General features: G+C 44.1%; 1 protein-coding gene across 1 annotated transcript in view; it reads left to right on the forward strand.

Annotated features, from left to right (window-relative positions):
• Positions 1 to 2,207: 2,207 nt before the first annotated feature.
• cecr2 (CECR2 histone acetyl-lysine reader) overlaps positions 2,208 to 25,261 on the forward strand; it is a gene marked incomplete at its 5' end in the record, with an annotated part of 58,674 nt that continues 35,620 nt past the window's right edge. The window contains one exon of the mRNA XM_080002001.1: positions 2,208 to 2,327. Coding sequence (XP_079858127.1) covers positions 2,208 to 2,327 — 120 coding nt within the window. The remainder of the gene's footprint in view (positions 2,328 to 25,261) is intronic.

The following is a 25,261-nucleotide window of genomic DNA, read 5'->3' on the forward strand; positions in this document are numbered from 1 at the left end:
GGTGTTCATGAATGAGGCCCTCTAACTCAACTAGCGCTGCTTATTTCTAGAGAAGGTTTGGCTGTGACTGTCACGTACAGTTGGTTTGATACTGTGAGAGAATGCATATTGTTGTAATGTGTATTCTTGTAAGTTTGCTTTGGACAAAAGCACCTGATCAATGACGTCAATGATATGAAAGAATGTCGGCGTGTGAAGTCAGTGACAACCTCTTCGTCGCTTCTCCACTATTTATTAATGAGCATCAACCGCCGTATTGATTCCTGTTCATGGAAAAGCAACGACCATCAGTGATCATTCATTCGTCGCGTCAGGCGGGGGAAATTATTGCTCATTTAATTATTTACGCAGAAGCCTCACCAATATATTGTGTTCGACTCAAAAGTGTCATGTAGTTAATTGTAAACCCAGTAAAATTGTAATTATCATAATTACTCCCCAACCCCACACCCAGACTCAAATAGATGACATTCTCAATCTATGGAAGTCAAAGATGCAAATGACATAATCGACTGATCCGGTTAAATGGTCACATTGGCTAAATTGAGCTTTCAATCTACAGTATATTTCCACCTATGTCTTGCAATTAATATGACACGTGTTGCTTTGTTTGATCTGGGCTTTCTCAAAATAACAAACGCCCCTGAACTAAAGCTTTTAGAGAAGCTTCCATCACTAGAAATGACCCTAGTTGGATCCTTGGAGCCCGAGCCACTTAGGCTGTAGATTGGAAAGCGACTGGATTGCTGTGCAAGTGCGTATCCCAGCAACACCGCGGCCTGGAGGGGGAATGAATTTCCTGAGGGGACGGAGAGCAAACCACCATCACAGCACAGTGAGGGGATGTTGGGGGCCGCCGCTACCACGCCCAAGGTAAGGGTGAAAAACCTCAGCGGAGTCAATTCATAAGGCATTCCTTCCAGGAATCGACGGCTTTAATTATGAACCCTCTGCCGGGCTATGTTGGGTTATCGAATCCATCCGAGCCGAAACTTTGAATGCACGGGTACTTTTGAAGGGAGCCCCCTCCCCTGATGAGGATCTGACTTCCACAGGAAGCAGGGATCGGCTCCAGTCTCGAGCTTAAATCACGCGGAGTTTACATTGAGTGCGACAGGGGGCGCCACAGCGTTAGGAATTGCGCCTCACGGCCGTGGCGTTCGCGACACGAATCTCCCGACGATTGCCGACCGTCCTCCTCCTCGGTTCACTTGACCACGGCAGAGAACGTTTTTTGAGTTCCCCCTGCCCAGATTGCGTCATCATCATCATCATCATCATCATAAGTGTTTTCGAAAGTTCCTAACGAGCGATCTGAATGTCTGTTCAAACGCCGAAAAACAGCCGCGGAAACGAGCACAGGGGTCGAAACCAACCGTGGTTTTTCAAACTTTAGTTTTTATCAAAACTTTCGAGACTGTTTTTTTTTTTGTTGTTGTTTTTTTTTAACATGGAATCATACAGGTGAACCGTGAACGGTGACGTGGAAATGGGGGGGGGGGGGGGACTCCTCAGTGCTGTGCTAAGGAAAAAAAATAAATCATGAGATAAAAATGAAAGTGAAAGTCATTTATAGGCGAATATATATAGGTATGCGTGCGTATAAGCGTGCGTGTGTGCGTGCGTGCGTGCGTGTGTGTGTGTACAGTTTACACAGACTACTCCGCGCAAGATCACGTCACAGGAGCAGGCATTTAAACGGCGGCACCGACTTTTCAAGCCCGGGCGGGGTCCTCCTCGTTTCATACGCTCGCGAAAAACAGCGACAAGCCCAACGCGGCGGCGGCGACGATCGTGTCAGCGTCCGCGGTAGAAACGCGAAGTTTACAACCAACGTCGCCGGCGCTGTGCCTCCCTGCCCGCCAGGTGAAATGACCCAGTCCGGGGGGGGGGGGGGGGAGCACCCCTCCGTGCGGGTTGGCCGTGGTACGTCCCGCCCATCTGCTCCGCTCTCAGTGTGTGTGTGTGTGTGTGTGTGTGTGTGTGTGTGTGTGTGTGTGCCCGTGTGCGTGCCCGTGTGAGTAGAGAGAGACTCGAATTCAAACAGACCGGGAGCGGAGCGATGGCCGCCGCCCGGACGGAGAGTCGGCGGCAGCTTCCCACACGCCTCTAACCCGGGAGCTCGGGACGCATCGGAGGGCGCCCCTGCCCATGTGACACGCAGACTCAACCCCCCCCCCCCCCCCCGCCGCCGCCGCAGTCCGAAAATGTCCCAGGGATGTACGGTTCCGGTGGCGGAGGTCCGGTCGTGGTGGGAAGTCCCCGCCATAGCGCACTTCTGCTCGCTGTTCCGCACCGCCTTCCACCTCCCCGACTTCGAGATCGAGGTAGGAACCGGGGCTCGAACTTCGCAACTTCGTGAAAAGTTCGTGCTCTCCGTGATGCGCGCAAGTGTGTGTGTGTGCGTGTGTGCGTGTGTGTGTGTGTGTGCGTGCGTGCGTGTGTGCGCGCACGTGCGAAACGGGAGTCCCAGAAGTTACCGAGCGGCGCGCTTTATGACGGACGTGTTGCCATGGTGACTTTGCGTGGCCAGCTTTCTGGTTCTTCGAACTTCCACCGGTTAACGCCGCTAATGCGGTTAGGTAACGCTAGCCGGCGAGTTAGTTAGCGCTGGCTAGTAGGGCTGGCTTTATACGAGCCGACCGCCGATGCCCTTTTACACGGCAAAGTGGATGTGATAATGAATCGAATGTGTTCCGTTTATGACTTTTATTGCTTTATTTATTTATAGGGGGGGGGGGGGCGTCTGAATGCACGTTTGGGAACAGATGTGAAAACATAGCAGCATAACCGAAATAAACCAAAATAAATCATACGAATAGCCAGTGTGTTTGGTTTCGCTCTGGTGTTGTGCTTCGCTGGTCGCAGCAGAACCATGTGCGACCTATTTGTTGTTATTGCGGGGCTGTTGTTTATATCGCGGTGCGGTGGATGCGAGCTCGAATCGTTTTGGGACTTGGGGGTATATATGTTTTGAAGAGTATGATCAGAACCCATTGCAGCCGTGCGTCCGGTAAATTGATTATTGGGCATCGAGTGTATTGTTTCGTCGCGGCAGCTTTGATCCGATTTTTACGACAACGTGGTCCTAACCAACCAAAGTCGAATACAAAGTTGTTGTTTTTGCCCCCCCACGCGTGCGAGAGGAACACCGTGTTTTTGTTCGGTTTCTTTGTTTTTTTTTTAATCAAGTGTCAAAAGTAAAGTTGGTGGTGTGCGTTTGGAGTTTATTGTCTTGCTGTTGCAAGCCATCTGGCTCGCTTGGCCGCAGGGACGCAGATGCCTCTCAGGCATTGTGTCTTTTACGCTCTTCTGTTTTGACACAAGCAGCAATGGTGAAATGCCGATTTTTGTGTGAATCGGTGTGGATGTCAAATACTGACGTTCTCAGACGTGACACCCAGAACCCCCCACCCCCAGCGAGACTCCCTGCATTGTATATATATTTTTTAACTTTTAGGTGCGGTGGCTCTTGCCCACCCCCGGTTTTCCTCACACAGTTGCGCATATTTATGGTCGATCGGCGTGTCTGGTATCACTTTACACTGTAAGTGCTAGTTTAATGCTTCTAGGAATGATTGCCCTGGAAAGAAATGGGTAAGGTCAACATCACGCATCACCAGTCCCCATCACTCATCCACCCCCACCCCCCACCCCCCCCCCCGGGAGGCAGCGCTTTGTTGTGGGAGCCGGGGAACAAGCAGATGGGGATCGCATTGCGCCTAGTTTACATAAAAGTTTAGGGGTTTATGTACTATCGCGTTTTGTGGCACAATAGGCTTTCGGCTCACGTCAAATCGCCCGCGTTGTAACGTTCGGCCCTTCCGTGTAATTCGTCGCACGAGAAAAGGCGAATCCGCCGAGCGTCGACGTAGTTTAACATGTTTACAGTCATCCAACTCAGGGCGCACATACTGTATGTAAGACTAGCAGGGAAAGCGCTGCACCAGTGAGCACAGATCACACGCGTTTTGCGAGCAAATATGAAGATGGATGGCCTAATCTGACTCTTTGACGTCTTAATCAAACACTCTTGGCGCTCAAGGTGACGGCTCCTTTGCGGTGTTCAAAGTGGATGTTTGCAGATGTAGAGAGGGGGTCTCAAGAGCTTTGTGTATTATTTCTTTATGGTTAGTTCATGTCAATTATACAGTTGACTACCCCACATTTTATCTGAAATTTGAGTATTGCATTTCTATTTTGTTAGGGTATCAGCGTTACAGTAATTTGAAAAGACTCTGATAGAGACTGCCATTTCCCTCTGGGGATGAATAAAGTATATGAGGAATAAAATATCTATCTATCTATCTATCTATCTATCTATCTATCTCTCTATCTATCTAACAATCTATCTATCTATCTATCTATCTATCTATCATCTATCTATCTGCATACAGTAGACTGTTGCTGATGTAATCCTGAGGCATATGGAAGTTGACACATCTAAATCAATAGAATCACTTATTTGTGGTCTAAAACATACAATTATAACAAATAATAGTGATCCGCTCCAACTCAAGTGTTGGCTATTGTGGATCATTGTGCTCTTTAGATTCATATTTTATCATTTGTTTGTTTTTATTGAGTCATTTGTACTGTCAGGGTTAACTTATAAAAGTCTGTCCCACTTGTGATAAATTGTGCCTGATTGGCTTTTCTGTAATTGCTTAACTACATGACCTCACATTGTGTGATGACTCCTTTGTGTGGTAAATGGGGATTCCCTGCTTGGCTGTCTGTGTCATCCCAGTTCAGGGTGGGTTGCTGCTGCATGGCTATAATGACTAATATGACTAATAGACTAAATCATGTGTTCCGCTCAGTAAATGCTACCCAAATGGAGGTCTGAAGATGATCTTGTGTTTCCTTTCCTAGAAGGTGTTGGGGGAAGTCATGGCTATTCGAGTGCAAAGACATCTAGGAACATAAATCTCCATCTAGCTGTTATCATACAACCATGTGGAGTTGAGACTATAATAGTCACATGGACAGATAGATAGATGTTGCACTATAAAAGCAAGTGTGCTGCCAAGCCAGTGTTGATTTTTAACATTATATCATTACATCATCTGCAAAACCTGGGGGGAAACCACTGTTCCATGATCACAGGTCCTATATTTGTTTCAGTGTGGAAAGATTTCCTGCTGTAGATAAATAAAACATTTCCTAGATCCCTAGTCCAATTCCTAGATCCTTGTCGGTTCAAAAAAATGGCCGACATGGCTACACGTGTATGTGCTGGTGGCTAAAACAAATCTACCAACAATCCTTAACTGGGGTAAAGAAATGAAGTCTCCAGGCTGTGTTTGAGATAGAAGAGGTTTGAAAGCAGTGGTGCTGGTTTTGAGTGATGCCGCATACCACAGGATACAGGAAAAGCAAGCTGGGTCGCTGTTGGTGCTGAAGGACTTGGGGGCCGACCTTCATGCAGGATTTTTCATGCCTCCAAATTAGACCAAAGTGGAAAAGCTCGTTCACTGTCATCCATGTGTGGATGAACCAGGTGTTTAATTCAGTAAAGATATTACATTTATTGTAAACAAATACGTAATTGATATAATAAAATATTGTAACAAATTCTATGAACTTTAACATTATCACATTATCATCACCATTTTTTGATTGGTAATAAAAAGTCAAAATTCATTTAACAGTATTAATTAAAATGAACCTTTAATGCAGTACATTAAAAGTACAATCCTTTGTCCCAATGTAAACAATTAGAACCAGTTAAAATGCCCAAAACTTGTCAAGCTCAACTCAACCTTAAACCTAAAGTGACAATTGACCAACTATTTGAAATCTTAAATTATGTATGTGAATATATCTCAAATTCATAGTAAAAAATACAAAAACTTGTTTGCGCTTCCAGCCAACATTTAAACAGTTCAGCCTGTTCTTCATTCTGGGGAACACCATTTGTACAGAGTTTGCGCTGGATGCGCAATAAATGAGTTGACATTGGAGTTAAAGCTTTGTAAATATTTGAAAAATTCATGTTGCTAAATTATTCTCTCACTCAACATAACATTGTGAATGTTGTATTCTACTCTCGTTCCTGTAGATCCCTGAGTGATTTGTTGGAGAGGGCAGGCCTGACAAATGTAAATGTCAGCTATTGGTGTAAAATTAACCTTATTCTTTCAGCGGAAATCCCTATTACATTATTATTTACATTGACAAAACGCTGTGGCGTTTGATTGCACACAATATAGACATCAACATCAATTTGATGTTCTTCATCTTATATTATTTGCTGACACCACCTCTTTTCATTCAGGCGGCCCAGGAAACGACCCGCTGTTTAATTCCCTATGCAGGAGAAGCCCGCCATGTCTTTATCTCGATGTGTAGAGTCATGAGACAAGAAATCAAAAGGTACTTGGGAGGCTTGGGCAGATTTACAATGGAATTGTCTATCGGATATCAACTCTATTGATCACGATCGACGTTGATGACAGACCATTTTCTTATTTGTTTTTGTCCACCAGGAAAAATCTTGAGCATTGAAACGGTGTTAAGTGCAGTTTCCTGTGTTGTGAAACTGGAGCGGAAACTTGTGATTATAATATGGCAATATATAATATAATCTCATAGAGAAAAATTTAGACTTATTTTGTTTCCTTAGTTTCTTACTTGTATGGAAAATGAAAAACGTAAACCTAACCAATTTTAGATGTATTTATTTTAGGTTGTTTCCTACATCTATGAAACAATTTTTTTTAACACAACTAGGTTAAGCGACTGTCCCATTCCGTCTCGTTCCAAAAAAAACCTGTTAACCGTGTTCGGCTCTGGAGCTCGTATCTCTGTGTATTGAAGCTTATGCCACGGGCACAGATCGTAGTACTGTTGGGGATATAAATCGTAATACTGTTCACACTACACAACTTTCCCTCGTGATCGGGAATCCTGCAGTCTTGTGGTTTCACACTACATGACTGATCGGCGACGGGGGGGGGTCACACATTACAAGATCTTTCACCAGGAGGATTCCCAGACCAGTCCTGTCTGGTCTCCAAACAACGTTTTGTCACAAAAAAAACACGCGAGATGTGACGGGAAATGACTCAATACCATGTGCGGGACAGGATTATTTATTCTTTATTATATTCTTGACCCCTGTAAACAAAAAAATTGAATAAAAACAGAATTGAAATAAGAAATATATTAAAAACCTTGAGAAGAAAAGTAATATACGTATCTTGTGTGTTTCTGGCTCTCTCTCTCCTTCTCGACTCTTCCCCTCCCCTTCATTCCGTGTCTACTCTCATTGGCTGTAGCTGTCACTCCCGAGTCGAGCCCGATATCAAACCTGCTTGATATCTCGCTATCTGCGAGCCATCGGCAAGCGCTCGGCGAGCGGTCTTGATTGCGTTGTAGTTCATACCACACTCTCGTCCCTTAAGGGAGCGCGCTATGCTTTGCTCGGCGATCTCCAAAAACCTGTCAGTGAGTGGGGAAAATCAGGCTAAAATCTTGTAGTCTGAACTCTGCATTAACCAAGAACCATGGGCACAGATTTTGGGCGGGGGTACAGGAAATGGCCATCAAGGGTCTTGAAGAGCGTGGGTCATCGGGTAATTTCAGCCCAAGCCAAAACCATATGCCACGGAGTTGGAAGCCTATGCAGGTTTTTATTCCTTTCAATGATTAGCACACCTTCAACACGGAGGGGCACTAAATCATTGAAATCAACAAAATCAATTGGCGTAGTGGTTGGTTGAAATGATGATCTGGCCACTCAATGGTACATGATAGGCTAACACAGGTGTAGCACTTGGTGTTGATGTTCTGGCCTTCTATCAATGCCATGCTCCCAGAACAAATTCCCTTGTATTTTGTGTCACTGTCCCCAAATGTGATACTTGTCAGCCAGTTTCGATGCAGAGTGGCGCTCACCGGGAGCCTACACACTGGACCGCTGTGTGGGTCATGGAAAACGGTAGGCAAAGAGAATTCAGAAAGGGGAAGAGACGGCTCAGTGGACAGAATCTGGTTTGACATTCACAGAAGAAGTGGATCCTCTTTCTCATAATGGATTCTTTTAAAGGCGCTTTTCTAAAGCAGCACCTTTGTGCTTTGTCAAACTGCTACCAGACTGGATATTAACAAACTCAGTGATGCAGTCTGAAGGTGTTGTTGGGGCGTCCCTTTTCTTTTTGTGGATGTGGTCAGTGATAATGGAAGCCTTTTTATTCTCTTTCTTTACATCCACCTCCCTGGCAAGCCGTACAATACAGCTTCTTTCATATTGTCCCTGTTGTGATACACTTCACTGTCACTGATTCTCACCGGCCTACACTGGTGTGTGTGTGTGTGTGTGTGTGTGTGTGTGTGTGCGTGTGCGTGTGTGTGTGTGTGTGTGCAGGGCAGTAGAAAAGCGGGGAGAAATAAGGTGGGTGGGTAGAAGGAGGAGTGTGGGCGCGAATGGGAGATCAACTCGGAGGATCGGGCCACCAGGTGCTAACTAAGGCCGCAGCGAGTTCCATCTTCTTCTTTCAAATTTGATATAAAATGTGTCGCGAATATAATGAAAGGGTCTTTTGTGTTAACATTAACAACTTTGACAACACTTACACAATGTTGCTTAGAAATTATTTGGATTGCTATAGTAAAGGGATGGCAGCTTATTTTGGAGTTGGACGAACTGCAGTGATGGAAGTTGACCTTATAGTGGTTTATTTTCACCTTCATAGACATTAACAGGCATGCAAATTTGTCACTTTTTAGTCACATTTTCAGTTTTGAATCCAATTGAGGTCATATATGTAATTTAGGTCTGCACGGTATTGGGGAAAAAAAAAACTCCCGCGCCCACATCCTCTGAGCGGGGCATGATGCCGCCTGTGTTTGGCTTTGCCACTGTCTGCCTGTCCTGTTGTATCCCATCTGTTCTGTGTGTTGCTCTGTTCGTTCTCCAATTTGTCAACGATGGACTTTGTGCTCGGGTGTATGAACGCCAGACTCTCCAACGTCTGTGGTCGATCATGGTGTTACCACACCATGGATTAGTTTCTCCCAATCATCCTCGCCCCCGTTTGTGCCAGCGGCCCGCGATCCCCGCAGTGGTTCGCAGCACTGGAGATCACGCAAATATGGAAAGAAGAGAGGGAGGCAGGAGTCCAGACAAAGCTAAGACAGCTCTGGAGGCGAGGTGTCGTCTGCAAACGGCACTGATCTCTTCTGGTGAACGTTGGCTTGGTGTTTCCTGCTACTTCCTGGAATGATTTTACCTGATCCATGGTTGGTAATGTCAGACCCCGCCTTTTCCAAGCTGTCGTTCTCTACTCTCCCGGTGAGTGGAATCTGCCTGCATGACGGAGGGAGTCCCCATCATCTGCACGCCCTGCCCAAGGGTGTGCGCCCCATGATTCCCCTATTGACAACTGGGTCTCTCAACCTCTCAAAATGGCGCTGCTAAATGCTCGCTCCATAGCAAACAAGTTGTTTATGCTAAATGACTTTGTCTTGTCTAAGAAATTAAACTTTCTGTTCGCTGACTGAAACCTGGCAGAGCAATATGGAACTTGCCTCTCTCCTCGAGCTCTGACTACACCTTTATCAGCTCGCCCAGACTTTCTGGACTCTTCGTATGTCACTTGGTGAGCACTGGGTTGTTCTTGACTTTCGAACTGCAAATGATCAAAGTTGGACGTACTAATCCTTTTTACTGCGCTTTAATTTTTAACTAAATTGACTGACTTTTTGTTCTCTGTCCTTAAGCTATCCAGTCTTATCATTGTTGTTGATTTGTTAATATTCATGTTGATGGGAGTTTTGCCTCTAGTTTTATTAATGTCATAGTCTATTAATCTCACTTAACATGTATCAGGCCCTAAGCACAACAGAGGGCAGGTTTTGGTTTTATTCATTCATTCTTTATTTTCAGAGGATCTTTTTATTACTGATCACAACTGTATTTTATTTTATTTTTTCATCAAGTCTAATTACTTACCCTGCTGGGGTCATCAGTTCTCGCATCCTTAACCCTCTTTCTGCGCAAAGGTTTTCTGCCACTTTCCATTTTAACTCTGTTATGCACAGAAATGTTGACCACTTGGTGCAATATTTTAATTAACACTGCCTTTCAGCACTAGATAACGTGGCCCCCATTAACACTAGATCAGCTCCACTGATCAAGTCCTCCCCACGGATAAATGACAATATTCACTCTACTAAAGAGAGACTGTAGGAATCAAACGCCTATGGAAATCCACCCGACTACATATCCACTATCTTAATTTAAAATAACTTTTAATATCTTCTAATAATATGGTAAATAATGCCAGAGCTATCTATACCTCTAATCTTGTGTCTAACAATCGGCGCAATCCCAGCGTTTTATTTGACACTATTAACAATGTTGGTACTCCCGCAACTGTTCCAATTTCTTTCTAGTGAGGAATGTAACAAATTTCTGTGTGGGCAAGATTAACGACATCAGATCGAACATTCTCCCCTCGCTTTCCCCTCTATCGTGCTCCTTTCGGCCTACAATCCTATTTGTCTCCTGTGACATTCGCAAGATCTCACTAACCTGATTAACGGTATGAAATCTTCCCCTTGACCTCTACCGACATCTATTTAAAAATGGCATTGGCTCTATTGGTCCTGCAGTACTCTCCATTATCAGCAACTCTGCGCCATCTAGTCGTGTCCCTGCTCAATTCAAACAAGCTGCCATTCAGCCAAATCTAAAAAATCTATCCTTGATCCATCTCTCCCCCTGAATTACAGGCCCATCTCCAAGTCGCCCTTTGTAGTGAAAAAGTGGTTGCTTAGCAGCTCACAAGTATTCTTGATAAGTTTCAGTCTGGCTTCCGCCGGTTTCACTCAACAGAGACAGCTCTTCTCAGAGTCTCAAGTGATTTTGTGATGCATGGTGACCCCAGAGAATGTTCGGTGTTGTTGATGTTGGACCTCAGTGCAGCTTTTGATACTGCTGACGACTGTACCTTGGTTGGGGGACTTGAACAGTGGGCGGGTATCTCTGCGTCAGCCCTGCAGTTCGTGGTTCTCCTCCCACCTCTGAAAGGAGTTTCATAGTTTCTGTTGGCATCTTCGCCTCCTCATCTGAAACGCTGTATTGTGGTGAGCCCCAAGGTTTAGTCCATGGTCCCATTCTATTCGCCTTGTATATGCTTCCCCTTGGATGATGATATTCAACTATAGGTGTCTTTTAAACCCCAAGACAATGGCTATATCATTCGTTTCAAGTAACTGATAAGTTATTACTGCCTAAACACTGTAAATGGATGGCAGACAATTTCTTACAGTTAAATACAGACAAAACAGCTATCCTTATCTCTGGCCCTCCTAGTCTTGTCTCTTAAGATTAGGGCTATTACCTCGTCGGTTAAATCTTCCCTAAGAAATCTAGAGCCTTTTTCCCCATGTGGAATCCGTAACATTGCTGGATAAAATGGATATGAATTAATGAAGCTGGATAAATAATAAAATATTTGTACGAAATAAACATTAGTAAAAACCCACTATTTGGGCTTTATTTGGATTCGGCTCCACCCCTATTTTACAGTCATCTGATGCGTCTATTCCAACATCGTTCCATTTGCAACAGTACCGGCATTTTTCCCGTAAATTATAATAGGTCGCGAGTCAGGAAATTTACGGAACGACTTTTACGGAGCATTGACACCAGCTCCTTTTCCCACATGACACGAATATGTAACACTGCCAGTAGATTTACGGCATTCACTGCAAGTGGGAAAGGCGCTTTAATGTCACTATGGCTTTAGTGTCGTTATGGACCAGGCTCTGACTCCGGACCCAACATGTCAAGTTTTTAATTCGCTCTTGTTTTTTACCAGCTGAGAAACATTGCGAAGCTCAGGCCCAATGTGTCTCAAGTGGAGATGGAAATTGATGCTTTTATATCCTCCTGTCTTGACTACTGTAACTCCCTTTTACCTGCCTCAGAAAAACATGCCTGAATCGTTTACTGGTCAAATGCTGATGCTTAACTTTTTACCAGGTCCTCTGAAAGGTCTCATGTGACTAGGGCTGCAGGAACGAAATTCGAATAGCATTAGAATATAAAAGAAAATCACTATTCAAATACTGAAATTTCCATTCGATTGTGTTTTTATTTTTATAAATAAATACTTGAGTAGAAATGTTTTGGCTAATGTAAACTAATCAATTTCCAGGTGATGAGAAATAAAGTTCAGTATTAGTTAATCAAGTGTTGCACAGTGAATGCACATTACAGAGCAATATTCGGGGTAACGGTGTCCAAAGTCGGCGACGACGCATAAGCGTACCGGAGCGTTTGCCTCTCCCCTGGCGCTTCACAGTGTGAACAAGGGAGAGTGCGCCTTTCATATATAATATTAAATATTAAAATAATAAAGCATACAAATTTAATGTGATTATTCACTGGCTCCCCGTCAAATTCAGAATGCAATTTTAAGTTCTATTCATCACCTATAGAGCTCTGCATTGTCAGTATAGTGGTTGGTACTCAAATTCAAATTTGCTCAAATTTGATTATTTTTAATCTTTTCTGCGTTTTTCGGGATAAAAGTATCACATCTAAAAGTATCACACGAAACACGACAACCGCAGTATGCAGAGACATGGTTGAGATCTCATTGGAACCGGGACGTTTCAGATGTCTTCTTGTTCGAGTTTGATCGTTATCGATGTACATTTGGAGCAGTAATTTGTGGAAAAGTCTTGCAGTTTTACCAGCAGTAGAAGAACGTTGGCGCGACTTGATTAATTTGAGGACGTCATCATTCTAAGTTATATAAGTCCAAGCTCTCGGGAGTCATTTGTATTCAGAGTCTTGCGCCCTGTGACCCGCATAGCGTTTGCTCTGTGTAGAGCAGTGATCATCAACCTGCGGCTCTTTAATGACTAGTCTTGAGGCTTCGAGAGAGAGCGCAACTGTAGAGATCTGTTTCCTGGTAGTGATCAGTGATCTGTTAACTGAGTGATCAGTGGCTCATCACCTGGTTTCCATTGGCAATTTTATTATTAATTATTTGTATTTAATTATATTGTTACCATATATAAGTAATAACCTGGAGCCCAACTTGTATCCGGACCAACCGTGCCACGCAAGGACAACAGTGTCCAAATCCTCCATCAGCTTCCACAGTAAAGGCCCCACAACAGCCTCCATGGAATTAATAACTAGAAAAAGCAACTTTTGTATCGATCCACATTTTCACAAGCCCTATGTCCAATATTCCACAGAACACGGCAAATCCCGCAGCCGCAGCAAACAGGCGCAGTATTCGGTTCCTGCTTTCTCTTCATAACTTCCGGTTTGTCGTCTACAGTAATCCGTGTGAATGTAGCGCAACCTATTTTTGTTTGCAGTGTGTGAGAAAATCTGTCTGACAGTGGGAAAACAATCTTAACACGAAGCTGGTAATAAAAACATGTTAATAATAATGCAATTATTGCATACATCATCTTTTCATTTCTTAATGACATATGACGAGTACCCTTGCTTTAAAACGCATATTGGTTTGATAGAGAAAAGGGGCGTTTCAGAAATTTGGCTCCTGCGAAAATATTTCTTGTTCATGTGGCTCCTAAGCTGGAAAAGGTTGAGTGCTCAAACCAAGCCGATGGTGCGTTTAATGGATACTTGGAAAACTCGTGCTGCATTTCACAAAACCCTGAAAACTAAAATCGACGTTTTCGCACCACAGGAAGTTCTACGAATCTTTGGAGAAACCGTCCCTTTTTTTTGGTTTCCGCACTGCATGATCCAGGAACGATTGTAGTTATTAAACCACCGTTCTTAGGTGATACCAGCGATGTAAGTCCACAGTGATTGGTCGAACACATGAGCCAATGAAGTGGTAACCGACAACCATAAAAACATGTTTAAAACGTTAACAGTAGCCAGCAAAAATAAGATGCTTCTTTTAAAGTGAACGTCTTTCTTTATTCATACACAATTTATTCCTAATATATTAAATCTTTGTTTAAAAAAAATAAAAAATAAAAAAAAAACAGCGTCCCTGACCTCAACATGGACACAGCGGACTCGGAGCCACCCTCAATCATGACAGGTTTTCCTCAATGCAACGGAACCTCAGAAATCTTTTTATTGTATTTTCTGTCTATATGTATGTTTATGATTATCTACCTCTGTGAAGCACTTTGTGACGTCCCTGCTCTTGAAAGCTGCTACACAAATGAGGTTTGTTACTTACCTACTTACATTGCAATATTTCTTTCTGTGAAAAACACATATATAGATATATATTGTGATGTGAAAAAATACAGGAATTTTCACCGATGACTTGAACAGCTCTATTTGGAAATAATTAATCATTCTAGAAAGATTGGGGTGATTTTGTAGGGGAGTGCATCTGCATAGAAAATAAAAATAACAATATCTCTTATTTGCACATTTAGGCTATAATGAGTAAACTGTTACTCTGACAGAAAGGTTTATTTTCCCTTCATTTATAAAAATACACATTACTCTTTTTTTATTCTTTCAGCCTTCCCTCTATCCATCACGCTCGCCTCCTTACAAACTTTTGGAGGGCGCCGGGGAGTTTAATGGAATGATCAACAAAAATAATTACAAATCAAACAATTTAAATAAATAATAGAAAACTATAAGTAAAAATAATATTAAAATTTTGTGAATTCAATCCAATTCAATGAGCATTTGCTGCGGTCAGCCATGGTCCCGGATCTAAACAGAAGTGTGGTCTCGACGCCGTTTCTATCACTATGCCGCCAATCAGCTGCAGAAACGCTTTACGACAATATTTTACGCCACAGTGCTTTATCGAAACTGTACGTGGCACGGTACAAATCTTTTCTTACTGCAGTGAAAAAGCAAGTATCAGCGCGGTATTGCGGTTTACTGAGGGGGGGGGGGGGTGTATTACAGTGTGCATTTCAATGCTTACAAAAATGCACAGGGATAACATTTCAATGAGGAATCATAAATGATGGGAATCATAAATATATTTTTATCTGTGAATCGGACATGGACGCGAACACGGCTCTCTGTGCGCCCCGATCACGGATCACATGTTTTGAGTGACTGTCAGTGCATATTGTGCATGCGCACATCCCGATGACGATGCTGAGACGATATATCATGCAGCACTCACTGAATATATGTTGGACTAATCGGGAAGTGTTATTTGAGGAGGGGCAACTAACCCAGAGTACCACAATGTGTGCCGCACTTTGCCAACAGTAATCTGTTCAGAAACAGAAACAGAAAGTTTTTATTCGTCACGCAACACACCACACTACAACACATGCTTGCACACACACACACACATGCACATGCTTTGATGGTGGCCGGTGAAATGGATTCTCTGCTTTTGACCCATCCTGGCTTGTCCTTCCTCCGGGGGCACAGCCAGGAGCAGTGGGCAGCATACGTAGACGCGCCCGGGGACCAGGTGATAAGTGTCCATCGCTGGTCAGACGATGATGGGTGCATGTTTTTGGTGGGGGTCCTTACTGACGTGAGGTGGAGGAAACCCCATGTGAGCACGGGGAGAACATGCAAACTCCACACAGAAAGGCTCTTATTTGAGAGATAACCCGCCGAAGCGGGTTATCTCTCAAATAGTTCACTTGTGCTTACTTGGGATGCAACGGTATGCTCGGTATGTTCTGGAATCGGTATGCCCTGTACGATTCAGTACGCATGCATGAACCGTGGTATTACGATATCACGGTATAATTCCACTGGATGCGTGCCGCACTGTACAGGTGTGCCATGAGGGCTGCTCTCTATTGAATCCACTGTTGCAGCTTCACCGGCCACGTTAGCCATGCGGGGTCCACGCAGAGCCACGCAGCATTTCTTTATTTTTGTGTGAGAGATTATGGGTGAAAAATACTGTTTATACCTGTTCTACACAAAAATAACTAACCATAGTACTGGTTTTGTTATTATAATTATTTTTTGTGAGATGTTTTTAAAATAATATATATATATATATATTGTATATACTGTGTATAAATAAGCAAATATTAACGAAAATGTATATTTTAATTATCCACTATCCTGGACACCTGGACACCACCCCTCCAATCAGATTAATTTATGCAAATTATAACAACCTACTAATGAACTTGAACCCCCCGCCTCCCACACAATGCATTGCACTAGTTGTTTGTTGCAGACTACTATAACAAAAAAATCACATATTTTAAACTTAAAAAATAGATATGTATATTTTCTTAAATATAAAGATACTGAAATCATACCGTTACCATGGCCCCAAAACTCTAATATGTACTGAACCGTTGCATCCCTAGTTCTAACTGGTCAGCTGCTTTTCTTTCAGCGCCCAATGAGATCCGCACACAGCACTCTCCTCCCTCTGATTGGCTAATCCCCACTAGGGATGTGGACGATTAGTCGACTAGTTGATTACACTTTGTAAGCCTCCCTGCTCAGCTGCAGGAAGACTAATTTAAAGTATACGCAGGAAAGCGCCCACTACTCCACATTTAAATGTATTAATGGTTCTGATGTCTATCATAAATCTATATTTATTATTAAGATTTACAGCGCTGCTGGTTATGTTGTGGTATTTTTTAAGGGTGATATAAACTTGGAGAGAAACTCGAAAGTGTCATCTTTCAGCACAGCATGCACTTTAATTGCACAATGAGGGACAACATATCTCTTAAATGTATTCACAATGTTGCACAAGTTGTAAAAGTTATTGTAAAAATTGAGATGTGTTAATGAGAGAAGGGAAATAGTTGATTTGCAGAGGATTTTTTTTTAATTGATAAGAGGATGGGCCCTCCCCCACTTGGAAAAGTAATTATGATTCTTGACGGTTCTTGATGATTAATAAAGAGTGGCATTGCAGGTTGAGAGTATGAACTCCACTTGCAGATTAACTCGGTCTTGGATGCAATGGCATACAAATAGGCATGCTGATGGCACAGGTAAAAAAAATATATAATAATTTAATTAAGAGGTCACAGCTAGCTGATGGAAAGCTGTACCCAATGAGTTAATGCTCTCTGCTCTAGTTTCAATCAATTCAACATACTTGTCTTTTCCTGTGCGCTGCCATTGTGTTATGGCCCTATTCGGTGCTCATCTCTTATTTGGAAGTGGAGTTCTCTGACATTCAGCTGATGGAGCCTGTTTGCAGCAGGTCTTTCAAGGTTGTGAACAGATCACCACCTACCAGTTCCTCTGCGTTGCCACTTCCTGTCTTCAGAACCTCATCTCTCTCTCGCTCTCTCAAAATTCAGCCTGAACTTGAAAGATCTCTCTCGCTCTCTCAGAAATCAGCCTGAACCTGAAAGATCTCTGTAAACCTTCAGTGTCCACATCTCATCACGCTTTGATCAAGATCTGTGATTTTTATTACTTTTCCCCCAAACTCCAGCTCCACATCTGCTACCGCAGGCCCATCTGTGTCTCTCCTCCAGTCCCCTCCCTAGCAGCCCTCTACCCAACCTACTGTGTTTGTCTACCTCCCTCCTTTTCTCTAAACCCAATCGTTGACCCACCGACGCGCTCCTCCAGCCTCTCATCCCCCTCCTCCCCTGTGCCATCAGGCCTTGTGTTTTCCAACCCAAGCCCCCTTCTTTGGCCCTCAACGCAGTCCTCCCTCGCCAGCAGCCTCACCTCCGTCTTTCTCTCTCCCTCTCTCTTGTTCCTCTCTCCTCCCCAGCCCCAGCCCTGGCATCACCATGACTAAACCCCAGATGGTGGTTCTTTCTTTCCCTTCCCCCAGAGGGTGAAGGCACTCTGCCCTGCCTGGGTGCTGACTGCTGCTGCTGCCGTTGCTGCTGCAGCCCTACTGCGGGGGTGGGTGACGGGGGGCTCTATTCTTTCAGAAGTCCCCAGCGTGATTGTAAAAAGAAGATTTAGTCCTATTAGATCTGGCAAATAGGCAGAGCTGGCTGCCCGTGAGTTGCTGAGTGAGCACAGCCTTGTTTTCTTGTCTAGAAAGCAAATGGATTAAAGTGCATGTATTTGGGCGGTTGTGTAAAGGGGGAGGGTTGCTCTAAAGGCTTGATTACAGTCCAAAACAGACTCAGACACGCACACAGTTCTGTACATACAACATTTTGGTGGCTGCATACGAGGACATGTTCCACACATGCACTCTATAAAATGGGTAGAAAACACATTTACCGCAGGCTTCCGTTTTTTGCCAAACAGTGCCAATAGCTAGGAAGTGGGGAATACCTGCTCGAAATTAACTGGTTTCCTCGTTCCATGGTTCGTAAAATCCTGACCACCATTCAAAGTTAGTTGCTTTGCAACCTTTAACTTCAAAGGTTTAAGTGAAGTGATGATTGTAAACTTATTTTCTGGCCATCTTTTTTTTTTATTCTGTTCTGTCGGTATACTGTTAAACAAACATGCCAAACATTGCTTGTAGGTGCGTACAGTCTGTGTGGTCACAAAAGCCTGGAAACGCATGGACGTGGATATGATCAGCTGACGAAATGTACATCACGCAGACACTCCGGCTACATGGAAGCAGAAAGTATAATTTGGCCTTAAGTCTAAGTATTGCTCTGTGATGACCAAACTTTGAAAAGAGCCTGGTACTGATTCCCAGTTTCTATGGATCATAGCTGTAGATAGGCAGTCACTCTTAAGTGTGCTCCCAGGGTCTGGCTTCAATTAGGGGCCTTTGAAGTGGGGTGGGTGGGGGGTTGATGGCAGTGGTGATGTGTGGGAGGATATCTCTAGAGAGCAGGCACAGACAGGCTTGGTGGTATTTTAGGAGGAAGCGAGTGTTGGCAGTGGGATCCCCTCTATAGACGAGAGATGGGTCAGCGGGCCTTGTTTCAGCCGGCATGAGCTGCAGCCCCTGCAAGGGATCAGTAGCCCTGGAGCTCTCGAGCCTGAATATCTTTACCTTTTCAACCCCGGCCTGCTCAGCTCCTTTGTCAGCTGAGCCCAGGCTGTGGAGAATGGAGCCCCCTCCTCCCCAACACACACACACACACACACACACACACACACACATGCATACACACTATCAACAATGAGCCTTTCATCAAGCGCTGTTTGGTTTATCCCACTATCTCTGCTTCATCCTTTCCTGACGCCGACGTTATTCTCCGCTGAAATGTTCACCCCCTTGGTCTTCCCGCACATTCCCCTCACCCTCTCTCCCACCTGCTGACACATCCCCAGATCATCCTGTCTTACGGGCTCACACAGTAACCTCTGACACCTTTCTCTCTCTCTCTTTTTCTTGACGGCGATGGCCCCCCCTGACACTTTATCTCTCTGTGCTGTTACCCCTCAAGGATCAAGATCTCCTGCTTTTTTTTTTTATATAATACGCACACATTCTTTCATCCCCCACACACATGTGCTGCGTCTCCTGAAGCCTCCTTTATAGTCGCCGCAAGTGAGCTGTGCACACTACCGGAGAGCGTGAGCATTTTTCTCCTGAAAGACGGAGCGATGTACACTAACCACCGTGGGAAAATACTACTTTAAAAATTACAAAGAAGTCTTGGGGGAAGGATCTGAATAGAAAAGAGCAGTAAAAATAAAACAAAGTGTTAAATGTATGTATATGTATTGTAGTCAGCGCTTTTTTAAATATTTAAAATATATATATATATATATATATATATATATATATATATATATATATATATATATAGAGAGAGAGATAGAGATAGATATATAGAGAGATAGAGATAGATATAGAGATAGATATATATAGATATAGATATATATGTGTCTATACATCTTGTGCAAATCCCCGAGGTATTAAAATAGTCCAAATCCTTGGATAGAGACAGCAATTTGAATTCAATGCCATCTGGTTATTATTGTGGTCAGGCATGGATGGGATGGATCATGCAGATTGTACCTGCAGACCTCTTCGCACAACCATCCTTTGGAATGCGTCCATCTTGAATAACCTGAAGCGCATGACGCAGAGTTCCTAAAAAGGGAAGTGCGAGCCCTTGCGCCAAGTCGCGAGCGCCGCTATGACATCATTTAATGGCGTTAATTTGGCGTGCGCACTAAATGATGCTACGGCGTCTATAAAGGAGCCTTAACCACCATGATGCATTGTCGGGGGGGTTTATGATTGCCAAGTGAGAGGAGCTGTACATGCATCAGATGGTTTCACATTGGGGGTGTGTTGAAGGAGGTGTGTGTGTGTGTGTGTGTGTGTGTGTGTGTGTGTGTGTGTGTGTGTGTGTGTGTGTGTGTGTGTGTGTGTGTGTGTGTGTGTGTGTGTGTGTGTGTGTGTGTGTGTGTGTGTGTGTGGCGGGGAGGCGGGGGGGTCCATTGTTAAAGCTCCCCATGACACCCCCTCTCCGTCTCCAGTTCATGAGAGAGGGAGCCACCTCCCTTCATAGACAACCCCCCCCCCCCATACACACACTCACACATGCATTTGGTTGTTCTCCTCCCCCAAGGACAGTGAGGCTCTCCGAAACGTGTTAATGGGGCCTGGTTGTTGTGAAGCAGGGAGGACGGGCAGAGGACGAGGGAGAAGAGTGTGAACTTCACCAAATCAAGTCCCATCCAGCGGGAGGCTCTCGCAATACACAAGAGCAACTCGCTGGGTAATTGGTGTGTTTGGGCTGCCTGCCTGGAAACAGCGTTTCTGTGTAGATATCTTTCTGTGGTGTGGATTACTGTGTGTGTGTGTTGTGTGTGTGTGTGTTGTTGTGTTGTGTGATGCAACGCCACCATGGGAAGAGGGAACAACAGGGTGGGGGTTTGCTGTAGCTCTTTGTCCCTGTACCAAAGAACCTGGGGGTCAGAGGTCGATATGATCTCCAGAGTTAACAACTTCAAGTTTGGGTAATTTGAGAGAGGGGTCTCCGAGGATGTAGATGCCAAGAGTGTGTGCGTGTGTGCGTGTGTGCGTGCGTGCGTGCGTGCGTGCGTGCGTGCGTGCGTGCGTGCGTGCGTGCGTGCGTGCGTGCGTGCGTGCGTGCGCGCTGGAAAGGAGGGATCTCTCACTCTGTGGGGGTGTGAAAGGCTGGCACAGACTTGGCTGACTAGACAGATAGAAGTGGAAAATTGGCCGAAACAAAGACTTGCGGTTGGCAATGGCCCCTGTAAGTTGATGGACCTTTGAGTCGATGGAACTGCTGTCTGGAGGAATAGTGTATACATGTGAAGTATTGTTAAAGAGGCTGATACAAAGAAAGAACAACTCATAGTGACATATAAAATACTTATTCAATTAGGCTTTTGTCAAAAGGTATATAAGTGGCATATAAGAGGGTGGACCTGTGTCTAGTACAAATAGGTAATGGTGTGTAAATAAGATATTGCCCAAAAATTGCAGTTTACAATCCTGTAGAACTAGAAGGTAAGGGCTATTTGTCTCAAAAGTGCTGACCTGAGACAATTCTGAAAAGGGGGAAAAAGTGAAGCGGGTACAATACTTTATAGGTCACACTATTGGCTCTTGAAATCAGCTATTTTAAAGTTGCCCGGCGATTGAAGTGACAGCCATAAAGAGTGAATATTGGCTGATGATGATCAGTGTCTCATCAATGACTGCATCCCTATCTCAGCTGGCTGAATCATTCATGATGTAACTTTTCTCATAAGCCCCTTTCCCACTTGCACTGAAGCCATAATTTTACTGGCAATGTATTGGGGTCATGTGGGAAAGGGATCCGGTCTCAATGTTCGTTAAAAGTCGTTCCGTAAATTTCCCCACTCTCGACCGATTATAATTTCCGGCAAATTGCCGGTACGGCTATGAATGGAAGTATGTGGGAATTGAAGCACTAACATTGCCGTAAACTAGGGGTAGAGCCGAATCCAAATGAAGTACATATAGTGGGTTTCAACGAATATTTATTTTGTACAAATATTAAAAAAATACAATTCAGGAAGAGGGAAAAAAACCATTCTGAAAAATTGCCAGTCCGATCTGTGGGGCTCGGCTGCAAGGACGAGAAACCGAAACACGTCTAGTCTCTACGACAACAAGTCTTTATATTCTTAAATTGTATTATTTTTCTTCTTAAAAATGCCACTCACACACTGCAACTTAAGAAAACACATGCAAATAGACAAAACACAAGCAAATTACGAAAAACAGAACCGCATTAACAGGAAACACAACTGCATTAACAGGAATCACAACCGCAAAACCACATAACGGAGGTGAGCCAAACTGCACTGATTTATCGACAATAAAATGTTGTGGTTTTGGGGCAACTGTACCGGTACGTTTAACAGAAAACACAACCGTAAAACCACAAAGTCCACGGTAATGGTACACATTAACAGAAAACAGAACCACATTAAAACAACCGCATTAAACGAAAACACAACCGCAAAACCACATAACAGAAGTGAGCCACACCGAGATGCACTGATATATCTACAATAAATTGAACTATTTTTTTAACATGTCACATCAAAATATAAATAAAACCAGTACTATAATTAGTTATTTTTGTGTAGAACAGGCATAAACAGTATTTTTCACACTTAAAAAATAACTTGTTGAAATACAACGGCTTTGTCAACCTGACGTGACAGCAGAATTTCCGTTACGTGGTAATTTCCAGTTTTTTGACCGGGAAAATATGTTCAAGAAATCTGCAGATCTGTTAATTTCCGCGTTCGGGAAGTTGCAACAGAAAGCCAATCAGTTTGGACGATATAAAGCTTACCTGTCATCTCTAACTCAATTGTTTTTAAGCTCAGTAAACACAGATAATATTTGACTAGAATCTCTCCCAGTTGTCCGGGAAATTGAAATCTTCCAGGACATGTTGTACGGCACCAATTTTTCCCCCAGAAACTCTGCGTGGCAGTGGGTGCGCTCCTTTACAGCCAGGGCACCTCCCGGAGAGGGAGGAGCGTAGGCTGTCTATCACATAGAGGGGGAAACATTTGCCAATGGCACGAGACGGCAACTGAAACAAACGCAACACAACACTGTAAAACATAACAAAAAAAGGGACGGCTCATCACCCAGCGAGACTCTGTTCCCTTCATTCCTACAAAAGAGATGTTCAAAAGAATCGGATTGTTCGTGAACGACCCAACGCTAGTGCGCGTGGAAGCGAGGGTCTAAAGAGTAGTTCGACGCAGTCATCCCAGGGGGTTATTTTCCGACTGGACACTTGATTGATTGATTGCATTCTTTACGAAAACATTTCCATGTAGTTTTATCTCCTGTTTCTATGGCGGGGTTGCATAGCCGTGCGCAGTTGGGGGGGGGGGCGGGGAATCTCACGCATAAATTTATAAATGCTGCGCAACTCTGCGTGGACCACGCGCGACCGACTGACGTGGCCAGTGGAGCTGCAACAGTGGATTCAACAGGAAGCAGCGCTGACAGCACGCGCCCGTGCGCTGCGCCAACGCGTCCGCTGCACTTCTACCGTGATACCTCTGAGCGCTCTCGCTCTCCTGCGCTCCAAGCGGGAAGTCGTGTGTTCAAGGCGAACTCGGAAAATGAATTCCCGTGTCAACTACCACCACAAGTGGCGCCTTTAGAGTAGCTGCTAGCGCTCTCTTTTTTTCCCCCCCATACATGTGTATGCATGGCATGGCACCCAGACGGAAGTTTTATTTAAAATGCATACAATATGATCAAACAGTAAACGGAGGGAGTTTGATATAAATGTATGCCTCTATAAATGCTATCAATAAAGGCCTGGTACCCTCTGCAGTTGAGGTAAATGAAGGCCCCGGTCACTGATGGCAGTTGCTGATGTTTATCCAGTGTTTCCAAATTTGGGAGCTGACGGTCATTTAGGTGATGAGTTGAAATAGCTGGTTGCTCGTGTAAAGTGCGCTCTTCTTAGAAAATACTCCCACATGACTCCAGTGTAAATGTGATGAACAAAAATGTTTACCACTTCCACACGTGACAAAATATGTCCACAACGAAAATCTTCTTCAACAGCAGCGAATCCAAAGTTAAGTAATAATTCCTTAAATCACGCAACTACAACTACGATAAGAAAACCGTTACTCGCCTCTAAAGCACCACAGAAAGATGACTCAACGAGCCGCTTGAGCGAGGGTAGAGGAGAGCAGAGGGTGTTTTTAGCACGAGCTGCTAAAGCTAAACGCTGTTAGTATGTACGCGAGGAAGTACGGCGTGACAGGAAGGGCAAAAAGGGTCAAATCACTGTTCGGACTAAGGAAACTGAAGACGTAGCAAAAGGGTAAAAATTAAACGACATTGTATTTGGAATAACGGAACCAAAGGAAGGACTTCCTAAGCTTGTAAACGTCTGTTGTGAACATCATTACCAGTACAGTTTTTAACCTGTGTCATCTATGTAAAAATAATTTCTGCGTATAATGTGGTTGCAAACATGTGCTTTGGCTCCTCCACAACGCATAGATCTTACTTGGCCGCCCAGGTATATTAACAGCTGCCAAAGTATATTTGGCAACACATTTTGTTTTAATTTTTTTTCCGTCTGAGAGAAAGACTGTATCCGCGATCGATTTGGGAAGAAGTGGACACAGCTCTCTGCAGTGCTCCCTGCGTTCAGTGAAACCTCTGAAAACTAAGTGAAGCTGTGTTCAGGGGAACTCGGAAAACATTTTTGTCAGTATTGGTCCAGAATTTCACAATCAGTACATCCCTATATACTGTATAGGCTTCACAAATCTGTAGCTTCTTTTTTTTTTTTTTTATAAAGAGGGCAGTTGGTTGCCATGATGTACAGCATTTTAAAAACACATTTATTGGTGGAATGAAGTTTGTCCGAAGCTGTCAATCTGTTTCGAGCACGGCCCCAGATCAGAGGAAACTCGTAGCGCACTCCCGTGAGCGACAATCGTGTGGTGTGAACTGCTCGCAACGTGATCCGACAGCCGCCGAGGGCTCGCCGATGGCCTGCGGGCGCCAGCGTGGTATCAAGCAGGTTCGATATGGTCGACGTGGGCTGGAGTTGGGAGTGGCAACGAAGATTCGGCCAATGGGAGCAGACATAGGGGTGGGGGGGGGCGGAGTCGAGAAGGAGAGACGGCGTGTGCATAACAGCAGACAGAAACACACAGCATACCTATTTAACTTTTCTCTAGGCTTTTAAAATATTATTAATATAATTTAAATTCTTCTTTTATTTGTTTTGTTTTTTAACAGCGATCAAGAATCTAACAAAAAAGATAATAATGATCCTGTCCCACGCAGGTATCCCGTCATTTCCGGTGTCACTTTTCGTGTGTGTTTTCGTGACAAAACGTAGTTTGCGACCCCCTGTCGCCGATCAGTCATGTAACGTGAAGCCACAACGACTTCAATATTCCGATCACAAAACAGAA

Source organism: Zeus faber (genome assembly GCF_960531495.2).
Source record: "Zeus faber genome assembly, chromosome: 6".
NCBI lineage: Eukaryota > Metazoa > Chordata > Actinopteri > Zeiformes > Zeidae > Zeus > Zeus faber.